The sequence below is a fragment of the Malania oleifera genome, chromosome 3 (assembly GCF_029873635.1).
Source record: "Malania oleifera isolate guangnan ecotype guangnan chromosome 3, ASM2987363v1, whole genome shotgun sequence".
NCBI lineage: Eukaryota > Viridiplantae > Streptophyta > Magnoliopsida > Santalales > Ximeniaceae > Malania > Malania oleifera.
The window spans coordinates 9,075,477-9,095,765 of record NC_080419.1 but is presented as its reverse complement, the minus strand read 5'-3'; the positions used below and the strand labels follow the sequence as shown (position 1 = coordinate 9,095,765).

The 20,289-nt window shown below is 33.3% G+C and overlaps 1 protein-coding gene across 1 annotated transcript; it reads left to right on the top strand.

Moving 5' to 3' along the window:
- Positions 1–6,179: 6,179 nt before the first annotated feature.
- LOC131150466 (transmembrane emp24 domain-containing protein p24beta3) lies at positions 6,180–18,834 on the top strand. The gene is made up of 4 exons (XM_058101191.1): positions 6,180–6,584; positions 16,651–16,837; positions 16,990–17,097; positions 18,407–18,834. Exons 1-4 carry the CDS (start codon positions 6,366–6,368, stop codon positions 18,538–18,540), a joined length of 648 nt encoding a protein of 215 aa, XP_057957174.1. The 5' UTR covers positions 6,180–6,365; the 3' UTR covers positions 18,541–18,834.
- Positions 18,835–20,289: the final 1,455 nt, after the last annotated feature.

Genomic DNA, 20,289 nt, shown 5'->3' with positions numbered 1-20,289 from the left:
AAATTCATATAAATTCGATTTTAATTTTCAATATTTTTATTATAAGTATAAATTTATATAATTTTAAAAACCTGATAAATATTTTTTGTATTTTTTTAAATAAAAATTTCAATTTTTTACATTTTAATAATAATGTAAAATTAAATTTTTATGCAATTCAACCCTTAAATCATCTTCTAAAAAAATAAAAGCGGTTGTTCTAAAAGTAAAAAAGAAAGAGGTGGAATTATATAGATACTCTAAAAGTCTACTGATTTTCTAGAGAGTAGTGCATATCTATTATGGAGAAAAATGATCATTGGTAGGGGTTTCAGGATTGAATTTAAAATCAAATTAATCAATCAAAACGGACAAATTAAGTTAATTCAGTTCAACTAATATATGTATTCTAGTTCAATTTTTATTGTCATAAAAAATCAATTTTCGATTATTGATTCAATAGGTCAAATCAGTTAGATAGGCTAATTGAATTTATCAATTATTTATATATACGTTAATAATTTATGTACTATATATATTAATAGGTTATGTATGATGTATATCCATAATATATATATATATATATATTTTTATTGATAATTGAATATATACATTAATAATTAAATGTGTGTGTATTAATAACATATGTAAATTAGCTAAAATTAGTTAATCAATTTAACTAAAGTATTAATCAGCCAATTATTGGTTTGATTAAAGGATTAATTCAATCTGATTCCGTTTACCTAATTTATTATCTAAAAATTTTGTATTAATTCATTTAATTCACCGAATTAATTGTATTGATCTAATACTCATTCTTACTACCAAGTATGTCCAAGTTGGTAGAGAATCAATAGTCATTAAACCTATACTTCTTATTGCTACTAGGAGAATTAGAGCCCCTCCTCCTCTCATGTGCACTTGAGTTAATCCTTAAGGTTTATCTCTTAATCTTATTAATTATAATGGTGTTTTAAAATAAATGTCATTTTATTTGTTAGTATTAAACATCAAAAAAAATTTTATTCCAATAAACTCTTGTACTTTAGTACTATAACTAGCCAAAAATCCATGTAATCAAATGAAAGGAATGGAGCATGTGCATGGCACATTCCACCTAAATAAAACCTTAGGATCTACTTTCATTTATCTTTTATATTATATGTTTTAATTTTTATATAGTAAAAAAATAAATTATAACAGCACATTATTTATGTTGCCAATTTTTTACTTATATTGTCGATTTTAGTTGTTTATGAAAAAACTAAAAATCCAAAATTTTAACTCTCAATCGTTTTGATGACCTGTTGTTAGAATATCTTAACATTCAAAATTAATTTTTTATTATATCATTTATTTCAGATACACCTTTTATTTAAATTAAAATATGATGATTATACGAATTTTAAAATATAATTAAAATAAGAATATCAATAATTTAAAATAAAAATAAAAATAAAAATAAAAATAATCATTTGTATAACATTTATATTATTTTGTAGTTGCCACGTGCAGCTAAGTTGTTATAATGAAATGGATTATGAAGTATAACATGTAGGATAGATATCCCAAAGGATATGTCCCACATGAATGATATGGTCCCACATGAAGGGTAATGTCACATATGATAAAGGATATTGAATGGTTATTAATGGGTTAATTGAAAAATTAGCTTAGAAATAAATGAGGTTTTAATGGTTGGAAGTTTAAAGGATATTCATATATACATTAGCTACTGTTATAGGGTGTAGCTAAAGGGGCAAGCAAACATCAAGTTAAACAAAGAAAAAAAAGCTCTTAAGTTGTAAAGTAGAGAAAAGCTGAGAGGGATAGCTGAATAGTGATGTTAGCTGAAAGGAAGGCAGAAAATGGCATATAAGAATTGTCCTCTCTCTACCTCTGCTCTCTGCTCATCAACACACTCCCATAAACCTGGTGAATGATAGAAAAGAGATCGAAGTACTTAAGCGAGATAAACGAACCCAACAACGTTCTTCTCGATTGTATACAACTTGAATGATCCTAGTATGTATGTTTATATCATAGTTATCTTTATTGTTTATTGTTCAAAGATATCATGTTTATGTGAATTTTCTTGATAATTAAAGATCCTACAGCATATAAGTTTTTCTTACATGTGGTATCAGAGTTGTGGTTGAAATTATCATGATCTTCCTTTCATGATAAAGATCATTTCTTTTAACCCATTACGATCTTGTTATGAGTTCGTGTGAAAGTTTGTGTTCATTATATTTTTGGGAATCAAACCGAAAATTCATATGATAAATGATTCCTGAAAATATATGTGATATTTGATGGATTTATGGGGTTTTTGTTGGTCTAAAAATTATGATTTTGAGCTGTGAGTTTGCTATTCGAACAAACTCGTCGATAGTTTTGTTGGACTCTCAGAAACCACCAACGGATTGAGATACCGAGAGCAAATTTTCTGAGCTTCAGAAAACCATCGATGGTTTGTCGGAAGCAGCCTGAAACCGTCGACGATTTTCCCTTGTAAGGTAATACTAAAGTAGGGCTACTGAATGATATGCATGCAAATTACTTTATTACTTTATTAATTATGGAACGCTCACATGTTTTGCATGTATAAGCTAGAGAATTTTACATGAAAATAAGCTAGTAAAATTCTTATATTAGGGAATTGATTATCTATTGTAAATTATGGATAAATTTTTACTGAGTAAGGAATCAATCAATGTTACTATTATGGTTAGCATGTTGTCACCGGAGTGATCTTGCTAAAAAAAGTGGTAAACATTGAATTGAAATATAATCTTGCAAAAATTATAACAAAATGGTAATTTGAATATTATGGTTAATCCAAATGTGTACCAACTTTCAAGTAATCATTAAATAAGTCAAGATAATTGAAATAATGGTTGTGAGATTGGGATGAATGCCCAAAGTTGACAGACCAATCGAACGTTATAAAGGCTATCAATTATGCCTAGATAGGTGAAAATCACTAGTAAATGTAAATGTTAGTATATTGCATAAGTTGATCCAAAGATTGAATGCAATTTACTACTCAAGGCATTAATGTAATGAGCATTTTGTCATATTGCAGTGTTTGTTCCTGTTTCACTTCATTCTTTGGCTTATTTGTTATGATCTTCAATGGGACAAATTTCTTTGACTAGAATGAACATATTCAATTTCATTTTTGTGTTTTGAATCTGGACTTAACTCTGTGAATGGATAAGCCGGCTGCTATTACTGAAACCAGCAGTTCGGAGCAGCAAGCTATGCATAGGTTGTAGAGACCAGAATAATTATAGTAATTAAATAATAAAGAAAAGAGAGAAACAGGAAAATTCTAAAAGGGAATTATAGGGTTTCGTCAACGAACACAGGGCATATGTAATGTATATATGCACTTTATAATATATAAAAATCATGTTAGCCTTAGTGGCTATATAATCCTAATTGTCATATTTTGATAATAACAACCCATTAGTGATTCTGAGTTAAACTAATCTGTACATATCAAGTTAGTATAGGAACAACATGAAGATGTTAGATCAAATGCAAATATCAAGTGAACATTCAATAAGCAAAGATCAAAGCAGATACTCACTTAGAACATCTCAAGCACAGCCAACTAAACCAAATGTAAAGTCATAATGTAAATGAGAAGTGTTTGAGGTATGAATAATTTGTAACTCTTGTAGTTTTGATACGAACAAGTTTATTTAACAAGAGTTGAGCAATTGCATGAGCATCCTAGTATATAGGATATCAACCAATTCTTAAAACAAAACTTAATGAGTTTTCAAATGCAAAATATCCTATAGTCAAATGTATTTTCATAATGGATATTAGTATTATAATATTTCATATACTTGGTCCTAGTTTAGTTTAAACCATGATTAAGCACCCAAATGAAAGAAACACGCTAGGTGCTTCGACGGGCTTCGGGAACTAAATCCAACAAGCAAAAAACTGTTAGTTTTCAAAGTATTTTATTATTTTAAATGCCCAACGGCCACAAAACGGCTAGCTTGTCCATTTTTCTATAATTACAACCTACTAGCACTTATTAAACACCTTTGATAGTTATTGATTATTTATTGCAAACATTTAGTTCATCATTCATTGCTCAAATCTCTCTTGTTCTTTATTTTTGTGAAGATTCATTACTAGAGAGATTAGTGTGAGGCTTTGTGTTGTGATCAACTCATTGCAGGAGCATCTTTTGTGTCCACCACATTATTTCCTCTTTCGTTTGATTGTAAAAGGGTTCTTGGTGAACCAGATCAAAGGGGTTCTTGGTGAACTTTGCAGATCGACTCTTGGTGAGCGTGAGGGGATTGATTCCCTGATTGTAAAGGCTTCTCCATCTGCAAAGGAGATTGGTTAGTGGATTTTGTAACCCTTGAGTGTGCCTCAAGGCGTGGACATAGGCAAAAGGCTGAACCACGTTAAACTATGGTGTTAAGCTTTTCTCCCTCTTACTTCTTCTATTTATTGTATTATTCATTTTGCTTATATTGTGATTTAATTGCTTGTATCTTGTCAAGTATTATTATTTTGTAGAAAAGAATTATAATTCGCAAAAGGGTCTATTCACTCAAATCAAGACACGACTTTAGGGCCAACAAATTATATATGTGCATATTTGTTGCATGTATACATGCATATTATTGTATATATTTTATATGCATATTTTTATATATGTTATTTCTTATAAAATATATTATGTTAAATATATGATATATTATTATATAGACTTATTAGTTATAACCGATACCCCCTTGCGCATAAACTTACATTCCCCTTTAAAGTAATAATTTAATCCTCCAACATCAACTCTCTCCTTCCCCAACGATTTGACTTGCCAACCCTTTCTTCAAATTATTCCTCAGCATGTCGTTGAATGCAAGATAAGAATTCAAACATTTTTAAAGAACTCCACTCGTATTCACATCTTATAAAATGAGAATAACCCTATTTTAATATCATGTTTTATGGGCACCCCGCTTTTTTTTTTTAATTTTATTTTTTTAATAATTTTAATTTGGTAAAAAATTTTATTTGCATAACTAATAGCAATTAACTTATTATAATTGCTATATTCTTAAAACCAAATGCAGGGTTAAGTTTTGATCTAGTAGTTAATGTCTTGGCATGTCATAGGGAGGTCCAAAGTTTAAGTCTCTAGAGAAGATTCCTCCGAGTTTTGTGAAATAAAGGGAAGCTTAAGGAGATTTTACGGGTAGGAGTGTGGGTTGGAGGGTTGTTTGGCTAGAGAAGATAGGATCCTTTCAAGTATTGAAAAGCACCCATTGTTTTAGAGAGAGGAGGACAAGTTATTCACAACAACTACGTCAGTGTATGAAGCTGTTACCACTCCTCATCTGCAGCGACTAATGACAACGAGGACTACAGCTGCAAATGCCGGAAAACCCTCATGAAGTCATCGGAAAACCCATCCTCGGCCCTCGGTCTTGTTGGAAAGTCCCTCTCCAACAGTCTGCGAGTGATGTACCATAGGCTCGCTCGAACTAAGTCCCTCATAAAGACCCCTCCAAATCCAATCCTTCTTTGTATTTTGAGAAGGAAAGTCCAATAAGAAGGAGAGGAAAAAGTAACGACAGTCCGTGCAAATCCAATCCTTCTTTGTATTTTGAGAAATACTTATAAGTGTGGGATTCATTCCCATAAAATATGAAATTTGCCAATTATAAAAGGAAAGTCCAGGAAGAGAGAGAGAGAGAGAGAGAGTCATTTCCACTCCTCCTTTTTTCCTTTTTATTTCAAAAAATCCTTCCAATTCTTTAATTATAAAATAAAATATTAATATTTGAAGTAGTATAAGAGTTAGGGAGGAAATTTTGATATAAATTTAATGATGTAAAGTTTTACATCATTTATGAGAGTTTAAATATTAATATAATATTTTATAAATAAATTTTTAAAATTAAAATTTTGAATATACTTTTTTTATTCCAAATTTCAGAATGTTCAGGTAAAATTTTTAGTTGGTTAAGAGTATTTTTAGATAAAGAATTTTGTTTAAGACCTTCAAAAAAAAAAATATTATCCTTCATTTCCTAATGAATTCCACCATTCCCTTCTTTTCTGGTTTTCAGGCCAGCCGACCATGCCAACAAATAATTTTTTTATTTTATCATTCATCTCTTTCTTTAAATTAACAACTAGTAGCGAGCCATAAAAATGTGGTAATCATTAATTTACTAAACGGCGTCGTATAGGGTCCGATAAGTACTGTGTGCGTTACGGGGGCCAGATTACGTTGCTATTCTCGGTCGTCTTCTCCAGCAAAGCGTCGAGTTTCTCCCTCGAACCCTGAGAACCCAAATACCTGATTACCCGGACCCCGAAAATTCGAATCTGGAACCGAGATGGAGCGACGACAGAGACGTCGGAGCGCCAAGATCTGCATGGTGATAGGTTTTCTCTTCACCTTGCTCGGCAATCTCTCAGCTCTCTCCGTCACTGTACAAGACGTTGAATGCGTCTACGAGTACGTTCTATATGAAGGCGACTCCGTCTCTGGAAACTTCGTGGTCGTCGATCACGACATCTTCTGGAGCTCCGACCACCCTGGCATCGATTTAACCGTAAGTCTTTTGATCTCCGCCGCATTTCGTTTCTTGCCAGTGCTTCGCTATTTGATCAGTCTCTTTGATTTATTTTAATTTTTGGAATTTGATTGTAATTAGTGTGTTTTTTTTATATTTGGTTCTGGAGTTTTTCGCTTTTGTTGCTGATTGATAATGGATTGGATATTCTTTCTTGAAGTGTTTTTTTGGTCTTCTGTATTCCCTCGTTTAATTCTTGAGGAAACCAATAATAAGAAAAGAAAATAAAAATTGACTTACATGCTATAAAAAATCTAAATTTCAAAATTTATGATTTGTTTTCGCACAACCAAGCAGATCGTTATCTTATTGGCTTTTTTCTTCTTCACATTATTTCCTGATTCATTTTTTTTGCAGGTAACTGATGATGGTTGCGTTGATGATATGCCTTTTACTCAGTTTTATTTGATTTTGTTTTCCGTAGATGTTTCTTTGACTCTCTGTTATAAACTTGTGATTGTTTTGCGGATGGCCCTGATTATTGAGTTGCTTATGGTTAGTACTTGAGTTGCTGTCGTTCCGTGGATGCTCTAGGGTCTAAGATTTCAAATTAGTTTGACCAAGATCAGTTATCTTATGTGATAACGCAGCTTTATTAAGAACAGAACTATTGCAATTGTAACATTGTAAAGGCAAAAAGGCTGGTATATTTGATGAGATCAATATTTTTAATGCAGAGAAATAAAGTATTTTTTTACAGAAAGCATTATCACTGTACAAACTCATTGAGCTATGTTATAAAAAAGAATTCATTGAGCTATTGCTCCACCGTATTCGATGCCATATACTCTTACTTGCTTGCTATGAACTTCGAATCCTGGTGAATGCTATAGTCTGAATGGAAATTCTATTTTGTTTTCTCTCTTCTTTTTGTGGGAGTGGAGGTTGGGGGGGGGGGGTGTTGTGGGGGCTATTTTATAGTTATAAAACTAAAACTATTAGTATTTCCATTCATTTTTAATGGTGACTAATGAACATTCCTTGTACATTGAAACTTTTTAAAAACCGAACCAAACCAGAAACCCCTCCCTCCTGATCCTGTCCAGTTGGCATTAGGTTTGCACTAGATCAAAACCTAGTAAAAAGTGGTAAAATTAGAAAACCATTGCAAACTCGTGAACTGAACAAAACCTCATTCTTGAATTTATGCCCTCCCTTAAGTGTCTTCCAGATTGTCTGCTTGTCAGAGAGAGCATGATAGCATGACCAGATTTGCTCTACTTTTTGGAATGTCTTGCTTCTTAGAATGCCTCAATTGATGTTCCTCTTGCCATTTTTTAATCTTTTTCCATCCATATCAATCATCCGAGCATGACAACTTTTTATTTGGCTGCATGGCATCACTTGATTGGGAAACTGCATTTAATGGAGAATCACAATTAAGAGAAAAGCAGCTAAAGGAATAAGCTAGAAAACTGTGATAATGCTACTATGCTTGGATAGCAAATATCTGGTGGTTGGTGCAAGCACAAGAATGGGTCATTGCATGACTCATATTCCCGGTCACCTCTTGTCTGCTTGTACTTAATGTAGGTTCAATTTAAATAAGTTTGCAACAAATGCCCTTTTTTTCTTCTTGAAAAAAGTATTGCAAACAAAATTGTAATATCAAGCCTTTTTTTTTATTATAGAAAAATAAAAATCCATTAAAGAAATTGAGACCAAAGCACAATATATGGAGGGCAAGATGTCCTCCAAGATCAACTAAAACTATTAGAACAATTTGTCACCCTTCAATCCCTTTGAAGATTGGATAGTAAGAGTCCCCAAAGTACTGTATAATGGGAAGAAGTTGTTTGAGCCTTGAATATTCCTGCGTTTTGTTTGAGCCATAATGTTTGAAGGATATCATACACTGCTTATGCACATAAAGCCCTCCCTTTATATTGTTCCCAAAAGCCCAAAATCTCACCAACAAGAAATCATGTGCGTTCTAAGAGACCACACATGCTTCACTTGAACAAAAATAATAATAATAATGAGCGCTCCAAAGTTGGTCGCCATGGGCAATGTAGAAAGAGGTATGAATTTGTCTCATTAGACTCCCGATATTTGGGTTGTTGCCCGTATAGGGTCCTTTTACTTTTAACAAGTTATTTGTATTAATTTTGTTAGCACTTAATGTCTTAATTTTTTCACACACCGTCGGTCCCAAGCTTGGGTAAAAGAGGAGGGTTGCATTGCGTAACTAACAGCTAGCGTAAAATTTGTCAAATCACTATGATATGAATCCTTACCAAATATTTGTTGACGCGTCCCCTATGAGCGACGCGTTGTACTTGTACCATTTGGGTATAGCGAAAAGTGCCCGAGGGTGGGCTAGGTCGTCGCCTCGAAGCGATGCGCTGTGTTGGTGCCTAGGTACGGTGTTAAATATGCGAGGATTCTTGCATCATTCTGGACGTGGACATATAAAGAAGTTAGTTCAGTCATTCAAGAAATTAGGATTAGATTAGCAACTTGGAATATAGGGACACTTACGGGTAAAAGTATGGAAATTGTGGACACAATGATTAGAAGAAAAATTAATATAATTTGCCTTCAAGAAACTAAGTGGGTGGGAGAGAAGGCTAGAGAAATTGATAAATCAGGATTTATACTTTGGTACACTGGAAAAGAAAAACATAAGAATGGAGTGAGAATTATTATAGATAAAAACTTAAAAGATAGTGTTGTTAATGTAAACAGAGTAGGAGATAGAATTATAAAAATCAAGATGGTATTAGGCCAAGAGATAATAAATATCATTAATGCTTATGCTCCTCAAGTAGGTTTAGTAGAAATTCTTAAGAGACAATATTGGGAAGATATGGATCTTAGACTTCGTTATGTCATATGATTTTATTATAATGAATACTTGCTTTAAGAAGAGTTCACACTTAATAACCTTTAAAAGTAGACAAAATATAAGTCAAATAGATTTTTGTTTTTAATTAGGAGGGTAGATCGTTTATTATGTAAGGATTGTAAAGTTATTCTAGGTGAAAGCCTAGCCACACAACATAGAGTCTTAGCGTTAGATATATGTATTAAAAAAAAGGAAGAAAAATAATAAAATAAACCAGTGTAAGAGAATTAAGTGGTGGAACCTAAAGGGAGAAAATATAATAAAATTTAAAGATAAAATGATCAAAGATGGGGATTGGACTAGAGAGGATGAGATAGATACAAACACTCTTTGGAGTAGATTAGCTAACTCTATTAAAGATAGCAAAAGAGATTTTAGGTAAATCAAGGGGAAGATTCACGAATAACAAAGAAAGTTGGTGGTGGGATAAATATGTCCAAAGGCCGTAAAAACAAAAAGAATTTGGTATAAAATGTGGCAAAAATGTAGAAATATAGATGACTTTAAAAAGTATAAAGAGGCAAGAAAAAAGGCAAAAAAGGCTGTTAGTGAAGCTAAACACAGATCATTTAATAGTTTGTATGATAGATTGATACAAAAGAGGGATAAAGAGATATATTTAAACTTGTTAAAGTTAGAGAAAGGAAGAGTAAGGACTTAGTAAATATAAAATGTATAAAAAGTGAGGATGATATTGTCTTGGTTAAGGATGAAGACATAAAATATAGATGGCGAAGTTACTCTAGTAAGTTATTTAATGAAAACCAAATAGAAGGCTTAAACTTAGAATTGACAAATGAGGAAAAGACTAAAAATATGATATTTATTCGCAATATTAGAGTTAATGAAGTTAAGTTTGCACTAAAAAAATGAAAAATGGAAGAGGTATAGGACGTTATAACATCCCAATTGAAGTTTGGAAATGCTTTGGTGATAACGAAATTATATGATTAACTAATTTATTTAACACAATTATAAAAACTAAGAAAATGTCAGATGAATGGAAGAAAAACACTTTAACACCTATATACAAAAATAGAGAAGATATTCAAAATTGTAATAGCTATCGTGGAATTAAACTTATGAGTCATATGATGAAATTGTGGGAAAGGGTAGTTGGATAAAGATTTAAGGCTAGAAACAAAGGTCTCAGAAAATCAATTTGGTTTTATGCTCGGGAGATCTACCACAGAAGTTATAAATCTTTTAAGAAGATTAATGGAAAAGTTTAGGGAAAAGAAGAGGGACTTGCATATGGTAGAGAAGTTCTATGGTGGGTTTTAGAAAATAAAGGTGTATGTAGTAGGTATACTGATGTTATTAAGGACATGTATGATGGAGTAATGACTAGTGTAAGGACCATAGATGAAGATACGAGAGAATTTCCATTCACCATGGGTGTACATCAAGGATCTGCTTTGAACCCTTATCTTTTTGCTTTGGTCATGGACCAATTGACTAAGAACATTCAAAATGAGGTGTCATGGTGTATGTTGTTTGCAGATGATATTGTATTGATTGATGAAACTAGGGGTGGAGTAGAGGTTGAGTTAGAATTATGGAGAGAAATTTTGGAATCTAGCGGCTATAGGATAAGTAGAAATAAGACAGAATATATGAAATGTAATTTCAGTAATGGTCGGAGGAATATTGGAGACAAAGTTAAACTTGATGATGAAGAAAAAAACAGCACTTGTGGATGTCGATACCTTGGATCTATTATGCAAGTTGAAGGAGAAATTGAAGATGATGTGAGGCATAGAGTTAAAGCAAGTTGAGTAAAATGGAGAAGTAGTTCAAGTGTGCTTTGTGATCGTAGAATACCTTTAAAATTAAAAGGGAAGTTTAATAGGACGGCAATCAAAACAGCTATGCTATATGGATCATAATGTTGGGCGACGAAAAAACAGAATATCCTAAATGTAAAAGTTGCCGACATGAGAATGCTTAAATGGATAAGTGAAATAACACCGAAAGATAAATTAAGGAATGAACATATTTACGATAAGTTAGGTGTAGCCCTATAGAAGATAAGATACGGGAGAAACAACTCAGATGGTTTGGACATTTGTAACGTAGGCTACATAGTGTGCCAGTGAGGAAGAGCGAGTTAGTTACTGTGGGGGTAGCAGAAGGGGTAGGGGTAGACCTAAAATAACTTGGAATGAGATAGTGAATAAGGATTTAATAGCCCTAATTTTGTCAAAAGAAATGGTCCATGATCGCATAAAATGGCAGAAAAGGATTCGTATAGCCGACCTCACTTAGTGGGACTTAAGGCTTGGTTTTGTTGTTGTTGTTTTTGTTAAGAGTCGAGGTCCATATGAAAGTGTGGACCTTGAAAGAAACCTTAACCTTCCAAAAGGTATGATACAAAGGTGAGGAGGAAAAAAAAAAAAGAAAACTAGGAGTTGAAGATTTTAGTAAACAAAGGAAAAAAAGACTTGGAAGAAAAATAACCCAAAGAAATCCTTTGCTAAACCCTCACATCACCCCTCGTTCGGGGAACAAAAAAGTTTATAATGCTCAACAAAGTAGTGGAAGTCCTCCTCCAGAAGTTAAAGGAAATGTAATTGGTGCATTATGAATAGAAGATAATCCAAAAAGATAAGGCACCAACATCTCCAACAAAACCTCACCTACCCTACCATCTTTACAAATTTAATCCTATTACCCATTTCCCTCTCTAAACTAAGTAAGGGGAAATAGAAAATATGCTACTTGGGAAATAACTTCCAAGGACTCCTTTTTGGTTTTTTTTCGCTAGGCTTGAGGGACTCACGTTGGAAACATTGCCACTTCCTTTTGTATCCCACCCATTCCAAGAATTCTATACTTACTTCTAATAACTTTGTGCCATGGGGAATTAATCTCTAGGGGAACCTCCATAACCATTTTTTAATTAAAGAGATATTCTATGATGCCACATCCCTTTTATTCTCCCATGCACTAGAATAAAGGAAATCTCTTAGAAGCCTCTCCAGAACCCCCACTTGTGGGAACTTTAAAAAGGGATAAAAATATATGGGAATCTTAGAAAGGGAAACATGATGAGCATAACACAATCCCTTAAGACATAGTAAGGATTTAATATCTTTGAATCTATCAAAAGAAATGGTCCATGATTGCATAAATTGGCGGAAAAGGATTCATATAGCCGACCCCACTTAGTGGGACTAAGGCTTGGTTTTGTTGTTGTTGATCTCAAAAAGCAGCAGGCATAGGGTTACCCCTGAAAGGAATACCTAAATGGGACAAAGGCCGAGCCACACACAACCTGCTAAAGCATTGAACCTTGCTATGTCTCCATTGTCCGTGACTGTTAATATCGGCCACCCACAGTTGGACATGTTGGTCTTCAACCCCAAAATCTCCTCGTAAACTTTCAGGGCTTTTGAAAATTTTCAACATTACCCTTAAGAAAAAGAAATAGTGTCATTATCCAATCAAAGATGTCTATCACCCAACCTACCATTAAATCTCCAATCACCTGTAAACCCTGAGCATGCAGAATCAATCTAATTAACACGTGAACCACTAGGGTAAACAAGAACAGAGGCAAAGAGATCTCCTTGCCTTAATCGACAAGCAGCCTTAAATCCCTCTGTAGGGGTGTCCATCCACAATGACAAACATATCTGTTTACATTAAACACCCTTTTATCCAATTCCTTCAAAGTAGCCCAACACCCTTCCTAACCAACAATTTCTCTTATATATATTTTTAAAAAAATCCAGTTTTGAGTGTGACCCTCCTCCCACTCCTCCTTTTCACATCATCAACCACTGTTTTAGCCACCAACAATGCATCTAAAATTTTCACCTATCCCCTAAAACTTCTTTAAGCCTCTTTTAGACGAAATCTTAGTCAAAATCTTTTGAAGGCTAGTAAATATACTTATAGGCCTGAAACCCATCACCCGCTAGACATCCCCCCCATAGAAATTAAGGACGCTATTCCCCACGCCATTGTGATGAAATTCCTTGAAAATTCTCATAACATCATTGTGCATGACCTCCTAGCTACCCTTAAAAATTGCCATCGTAAAACCTTCATGTCTTGAATCTTTATCCCTATCCATTTCAAGCACGCACACTTCTTCTATATATCCAAATGCCTCTCTAACCAAAGAGCAGTATTCCACCCAGTGGACTCAAGTCCACAGTAGTTTATGCTGACAATCCTTGGTGTATAAAATGTTATAAAAGCTTGTGATCTCTTCTCCAATCTTCCTATGATCCCGCACAAAACACGCTGAATCTGGATCCTACTCAATAAACTTTGCCTCGGCCTAGCCACTCTATGAAACAATCCAGAGTTACAGTACCCCTCCACCCACTTCCCTCAACTTCTATCACTAAATTATATCCTTTTTCAATGAAATCATATCCAAATCATTACAAAGATGAGCCCTTGTAGGCCTTCCTTCCTCACCCAACAACCCATGCTTTTCTAGCCTATCCAAGCTTCAGTTGCAGGAAAATATTTTTTCACTCTTCAATGTTCGCAAAGGCGCCTCTTTGTTCCATTGTTTTAAATTGTTTTTTCACAAACCTTAAATTTTCATCAATTTAAAACCCTCTTAACCCTTGAACCTGATGCTCTCTCCTCCAAATCTTGACAGTGCCCTGCAAAGAAGGGTGCATCAACCACATATTTTCAAATTTGAATGGATTGGGACCTCATTGAACTGGATTGGAATCTAAAAGCATGAGGCAATTGCCAGAGACAAGATAAAAACTAAAATCAAGATTCATAAAAACATCTTCCTAAATGTTGGTAATAAGAACCTATCAATGTGAAAAGAATCATGTCTATCTTTGAAGCCACCCAAGTAAAATTAACATTGTTCACGATTTTGATTGAAGAAATCAAACATCCTTGTACAGTCATACTACTAGTCACCTTGGATTCCCCTAACCTATTGCTGGATCTTTGAATGACCTTGAAGTCCCCCCCTGCCAGCCTGGGTGGACTACAATTACCCCTAAAAAAACCGACAGAGAAAAAGACTTGACAAGACAGTCTCCAGGTGGACATACCCTAGTATCCCAGACAAACGCTTGACCTTGGATGCACTACAAGAAGGGAGAGAGATCTTTAAGCCTGGAATCCCAAATGAATATTTGTAGGAATATAAACTGGCTACCTGACAACAATTGAAAAATATTTGTATTAAAAAAAAAAAAAAACAGGTTGGACTGGTTGTCCAGATGAGATAGTACCATAGAAATAAAGAGGGACTCAATTGACATTAGAGGTTGTGCCTATGCGGGGGTTTTGGGGAGGGGGGCATGAGGGTTGGTGGTGGATCTAGAATAACTTGGATTGAAGTAGTAAAGTAGGATTTGGTGGCACACCAACTTTCTCTTATTTTTTCAGAACATAGGTTGAGCAAAATGATGTAAAACAGTTAAAGTATCCATATAGTGACCCTACCTAGGGAATCTTGGGGCATTGTTATTTTTTGGTTTTTTTTTTGGAATTACATACATCTAAAAGTAGCTTGAATGTAGAAATATTTTGTCCTGTTGCTGGATTTTTTATGATAAACTGCTCAAGGAATGTTTTGGCATTTATGCGGCTAGAGAAAAGCTTTAATCTAGAAATGCTTTGCCCTGTTGCATGGTGCTTTACATTGTCAACTCAAGGGATTTCTCACCCAGGTCTTCGATAGAAAAGTTCTGGTTAGTAGTTACCTGCGGAACAAGAAGTTCAATTTATTCAATGATTTAAGAACTTTAGAAGATAAGTTAAGGAATGGATATGTTTGTGGTAAGTCAGGCATAGCACCTGTAGAAGAGACGATAAGGGAAGGGCGGTTAAGATAGTCCTGGCACGTGCATTGTAGGCCAAATAATGCATCAATGAGAAGTAGTGTGCTAATTAATGATAGTTCTAGTAGGAGGGGAAGAGGTAGATCTAGTGGATTAAGATAGTAAGGATGTGATAGCCCTCCATTTGTTAGTGGATGTTGCCCTAAATAGGACAGAACGGAAGAATAGTATTTATGTAGCTGACCCACTTAGTGGGACTTAGGGTGGTGGTGGTGGGAGTTGTATCTAAGAACCCACAGTGGTGGTGGAAGCAGAATGCAATAGTACTCGAGAAATGATTAAAGGCAGTTATGCCAAACTTTAGGGTCTGTTACAATCTACAATACAAATGTTCAACAGCCTAAGAGAGACATGTTTCTTTGAAACCTCTCCACTATCCTTCTCTCCCTTTCTTTTCCATGGAAGGATTTTTTATTGATGCACACATATTTTGGTGCTGATACTATGCTTTATTTCTTACTTCACAAAATTAATTTCCAAATTTTCTTTGCTCAAGTCCCTGATCAGATAGTAGAAATAATAAGGGCTCATTTAGTTGTGGAAAACAATTTTATTTTTCCATTTTTTTTCCAAATAATTACAAAAAAAGTTAGCAAAATTTTCAATTTTTCAGCATCTGTATAGATTAAATAAACAACGCTAAAAAGTTTTGGCACTATTTGCTTGTGGAAACAGTTTTATTTTTCCATTTCTAATTTTTCAAATAATCACAAAAATGGATCTCTGTTTCCAATTTTCTAAATTTATGTAGAAAAAATTAGAGAACATCTTTTTATTATTTTCCATATTTCTTATTTCTTATTTTGCGTATGGGAGCATGGTATTCAGATTTTGACTTTAATTTGTTTAGGTTATGTATTGAATTTCTTCCAAACCTACACAAATCGAAACCAAAGCCCCAAAATCCCGAATGCTGTAGTATATAATTTTTAGAAAATTAAAGAAACAAGTTCTCTTTTTGTAATTATTTTTGAGATCTAGAAATAAAAAAATAAAAAAATATTTTGCACAATAAACAAACACGCTTTTTTTTCTACTGTTTCATATGAATCTTGAAAAGCTTAAAAATAAGCTAAAATTTTTTAATTTTTTTTTGAAAACTAAAAAAATGAAAAATGGGTAATGTTTTCCACGACTAAATTCCCTAAGCAACTTCTTGGTGTTTTTCATTTTTTTTTTTTGTTCTTTTTTTTTTTTTTTTGGCTTTTTAACTTAATGTACCAATGCTGCAGTGTGAATTTACCAGTTATCAGCATTGTCTCTGGAAAGTTGGGAAAGCTCCGTATTAAAAACTAGCATTAGTTTTTATTTACTAAGAACTGTTTAACCTGTTACCTTAATTTTGGGGTTTCCTTTGCAGGTAACCTCTCCTGGGGGCAATGTGGTGCACTCTTTGAAGGGAACATCTGGGGATAAGTTCAATTTTAAGGCCCCAAGAAGTGGAATGTACAAGTTCTGCTTCCATAATCCTTATTCAACACCGGAGACCGTCTCTTTCTACATACATGTTGGCCATATTCCCAATGAACATGACCTTGCCAAAGATGGTTCGTCAGCTTCTTAATTCCACATCTTGTTAGCAAGTCTGATATCTATTACTATTGCCTTTATATTTTCTGATTGCAGCCCAATAAGCCTAACTGAAGTTGATTTGTTCATAGATTATCTTATTTTCTGTTTTGGTGGCGTCTTTGTACAGAACATTTGGACCCTATTAATGTTAAAATTGCTGAGCTGAGAGAGGCATTGGAGTCTGTTACAGCGGAGCAGAAATACTTGAAAGCGCGTGATACTCGCCATCGTCATAGTAAGCATGTTTCTTTTTATTGACTTAAAATGTGATAATTGTTATTCATGAATTAATCCATTCATGCCACATTTGTTGAAATCCTTTTATTGGGGTTGGGGGCCTTGGGGCCTACTCCAATATCAAATGTGTTTGTTTTTCTTGAATATTTTGTTGAAGGCCATGCATATACATTGCAATGGTTTAAAACTTGTGGACATATATGGGAACAAAGAGATCAATTCTGTGCCTTCTGTTTCAACTAGACAATCAAATGAAGCAAGGATCTTATTTAGAGCATCAAATAATAGAAGCATGTGATGTGGGAATAATGGAATGCTGAAGGAGCAGATTTTTGTTAAAATTGCACCATAGTCACATCATTCTCTATTTTTGGATGTGTGCCAAAAATGGTATAATTTTTTCTTGCAGCTTATTGTCATTTCAAAATGTAGCTTACTTTGGAATTATAATACACTGACCACAATAATATAGCTCTACATAATTAATGTTTGGCTCGAACATCTAGGCTTGATAAATAATGGAACAATCTTGATGGTTTTGTTTTGAAAATTAGTAATAAATAAAAAGCAAGAAGGCAAAGTTTCATAATGTTTAACCCATTAAAATGTCTTCCAAACCATGTTTGTTTTCATTCCTTTTACGCAGTGTAATTTAAGGATGAAGTAAATTACATTGTCTAGGAGAGAGCAAAATCAATGTTTTATGTCTTCTGAAGATTAATCTGCTTGTGTCTTTGTTCTAGCTACAGTTTTGTAAATCCTTGATGGCTTGCGTAGGGGTTGATCTGGGGCTCCCGTAAAGTGCCCCCTTTGCCCATACTGTATACTCATCCATTCCCCTGCCAAAAAAATGCACGAGAAATTTTTTTTTGTCACTAGTTTGGTTGGGGAAATAGGCAATACAGAATGCAAAGAATGTTCCTGCAGAGGAGGTATGCGTCTGTTCATCATTACATTTTTCAGGACCTTTTGTGCTCTAGATATGACACTTTTGAGGCGAGACCAAACAAAATGGCAATGACATATCCATGGACAGGTTTCAGTCAGTTCTATTATTTGAATATTTTTGTGCTTCAAATATGATACTTTGGGTTTACTCATTGTTCCTCGTTTTTCTAGATTTTAATTTGTCGGATATCCTAAGTGGGATGCATTAAGTGATTAGCCCCACCTTCTTTGTTGTGCATTTGGCTTCTTCTTCAAGAATCAAAATTATGTGTGGAAAGATGAATTTCCCCCCCCAGTTTTTCAGAATTTAGGAGTTTGCATCTATTACTAATCCAAGATAATGATATTCTTTGTTGCAGCAAACGAGAGCACTCAGAAACGCGTTTTGTTTTACACGATTGCGGAGTACATTTTACTGGCAGCTGCAAGTGGACTTCAAGTAGTTTACATCCGCCGCCTGTTCAGCAAGTCGGTTGCATACAACCGGGTTTGAGTTTCGGGTACCTGACCAGTTGCAGTGTATGGCCTCCCTAATAGCTAGCCTGATGTTCAATCTGAGGGATGAATTTATAGAAACATGCCGTGTGTGTAACACTACACTTATGCAGTGGGCTCATATTTATTTTCTGTCTCATTTACAGCTTTTGATTTCTTTATAGAGGAAGGTTTAGGTCCTTCAATTGTGAGTTGTGAGCCACCCCCTTTGAATTTGAGAAATGAATTCTTGATATGGGAAAAAAACGTAATGCATTTTGAGTTGCAGGAATTGAGCAGCCCTTGAAATCAACCCAGGAAATGAGCTTTGGCCATAATTTGGAAATTATTTGCATATCATGGGAGTTAGTGAATTATGGAAGTAATAAATAGGCAGCAGGGATTTATTGTATTTATATATTGGTGCCCCTATTGTCAAGCCCGGTATCAGGCGTCATGGAACCATGCAATGTACTTTCTAATTTTTTTCAACTTTGTACGAAATTTAAAATTTAAATTTATGGGAATTTAAATAAAATATAATATAAAGTTTTATTGAATTTTATTTAAATTAATTATATTTTGTTCCAAGTGAAAGTTTGGCCACTCAGCATGCATATTAAAAATTAAAAGAGAAGGAATAACCTAAAAGTTAATGCATGAGAGAAGTAAAATTTAAAGATAAAATGAATAAAAAGTGTGATTGGATGGTATAAGATAAAATTGTATTGATTTAATTTCTTTCAAATTCACATAAATTTAAATTCAAGCCTGAAAAATTCATGCACCCTAATATTCCATAAGCTTTTAACTAATTATTTTGGCTTAGCTTTTATTCTTATTCACAAAATCAATATTGAATCAATAAATTTGATATACCCTTTTATAGAGCATCAAAGATCCCATGAAAAATTTAGTAAACAAAAATTATTAATTAGAAAAAATGTAAATATTTGTTCTATTAAAAGAGGAGCTGAAAAAAATTTACCTTAAAAAAAAAGTAATCAAATTTAAATATTATTTAATTGGAAATATTTACATAAATAGGCAGGCTTAATTAACCCAGCCTATTTACAACTACATTCTCATTAGTGTAGGTTAAACCATAAATTGCTTTTTAATTACTCATAAGCTTTTCATTGTTGTCTCAATCTTTACCAATTAAAGCATGCCTTGCATGTATTAATTAATATCTTAATTTGGTTAATTGGCCACATAATTATTTTGACCTTTCTAGTTTGGTGAATAAAAATTACTAAAATTCTGATTTTATATAATTTTTAAAAACACATTAGTAATATACATTTTAGCCCATGATTTGATTAAATAAGGAGGTACCTTGTGTTTATTTATTGATTTTCCTTATTTAGTCAAATTAAATAAGGTTCTTATGTAATTTTCCTTTAGAATAATTATTTAACCTTTTAAGTATTCTTTGGACTTGAGAATTTGACGTGGTGGGGGTGTTTATATTCCGGGAAAGCAAAAATTCCCATGAAACATGAGCATCTTATTCTCACCTCTCCTATAGCCCGTAGGTAAGTCGGAAAAGTCTACCTTTTGAACCAAATTACTCTCACTATTTTGACTTTTGAATAATATTGCCCCTATACTATAATATAATCACACTATATTATTCTATTTAAAACAATAAATTATTAATAAAATAAAATTAAAAATTTTAAATATTAATTATTTTTTAATTATAAAAATATAGAATGTTAATTAAAGATATTAATTATAATGTTTTAATTAAAATTTTTCAATT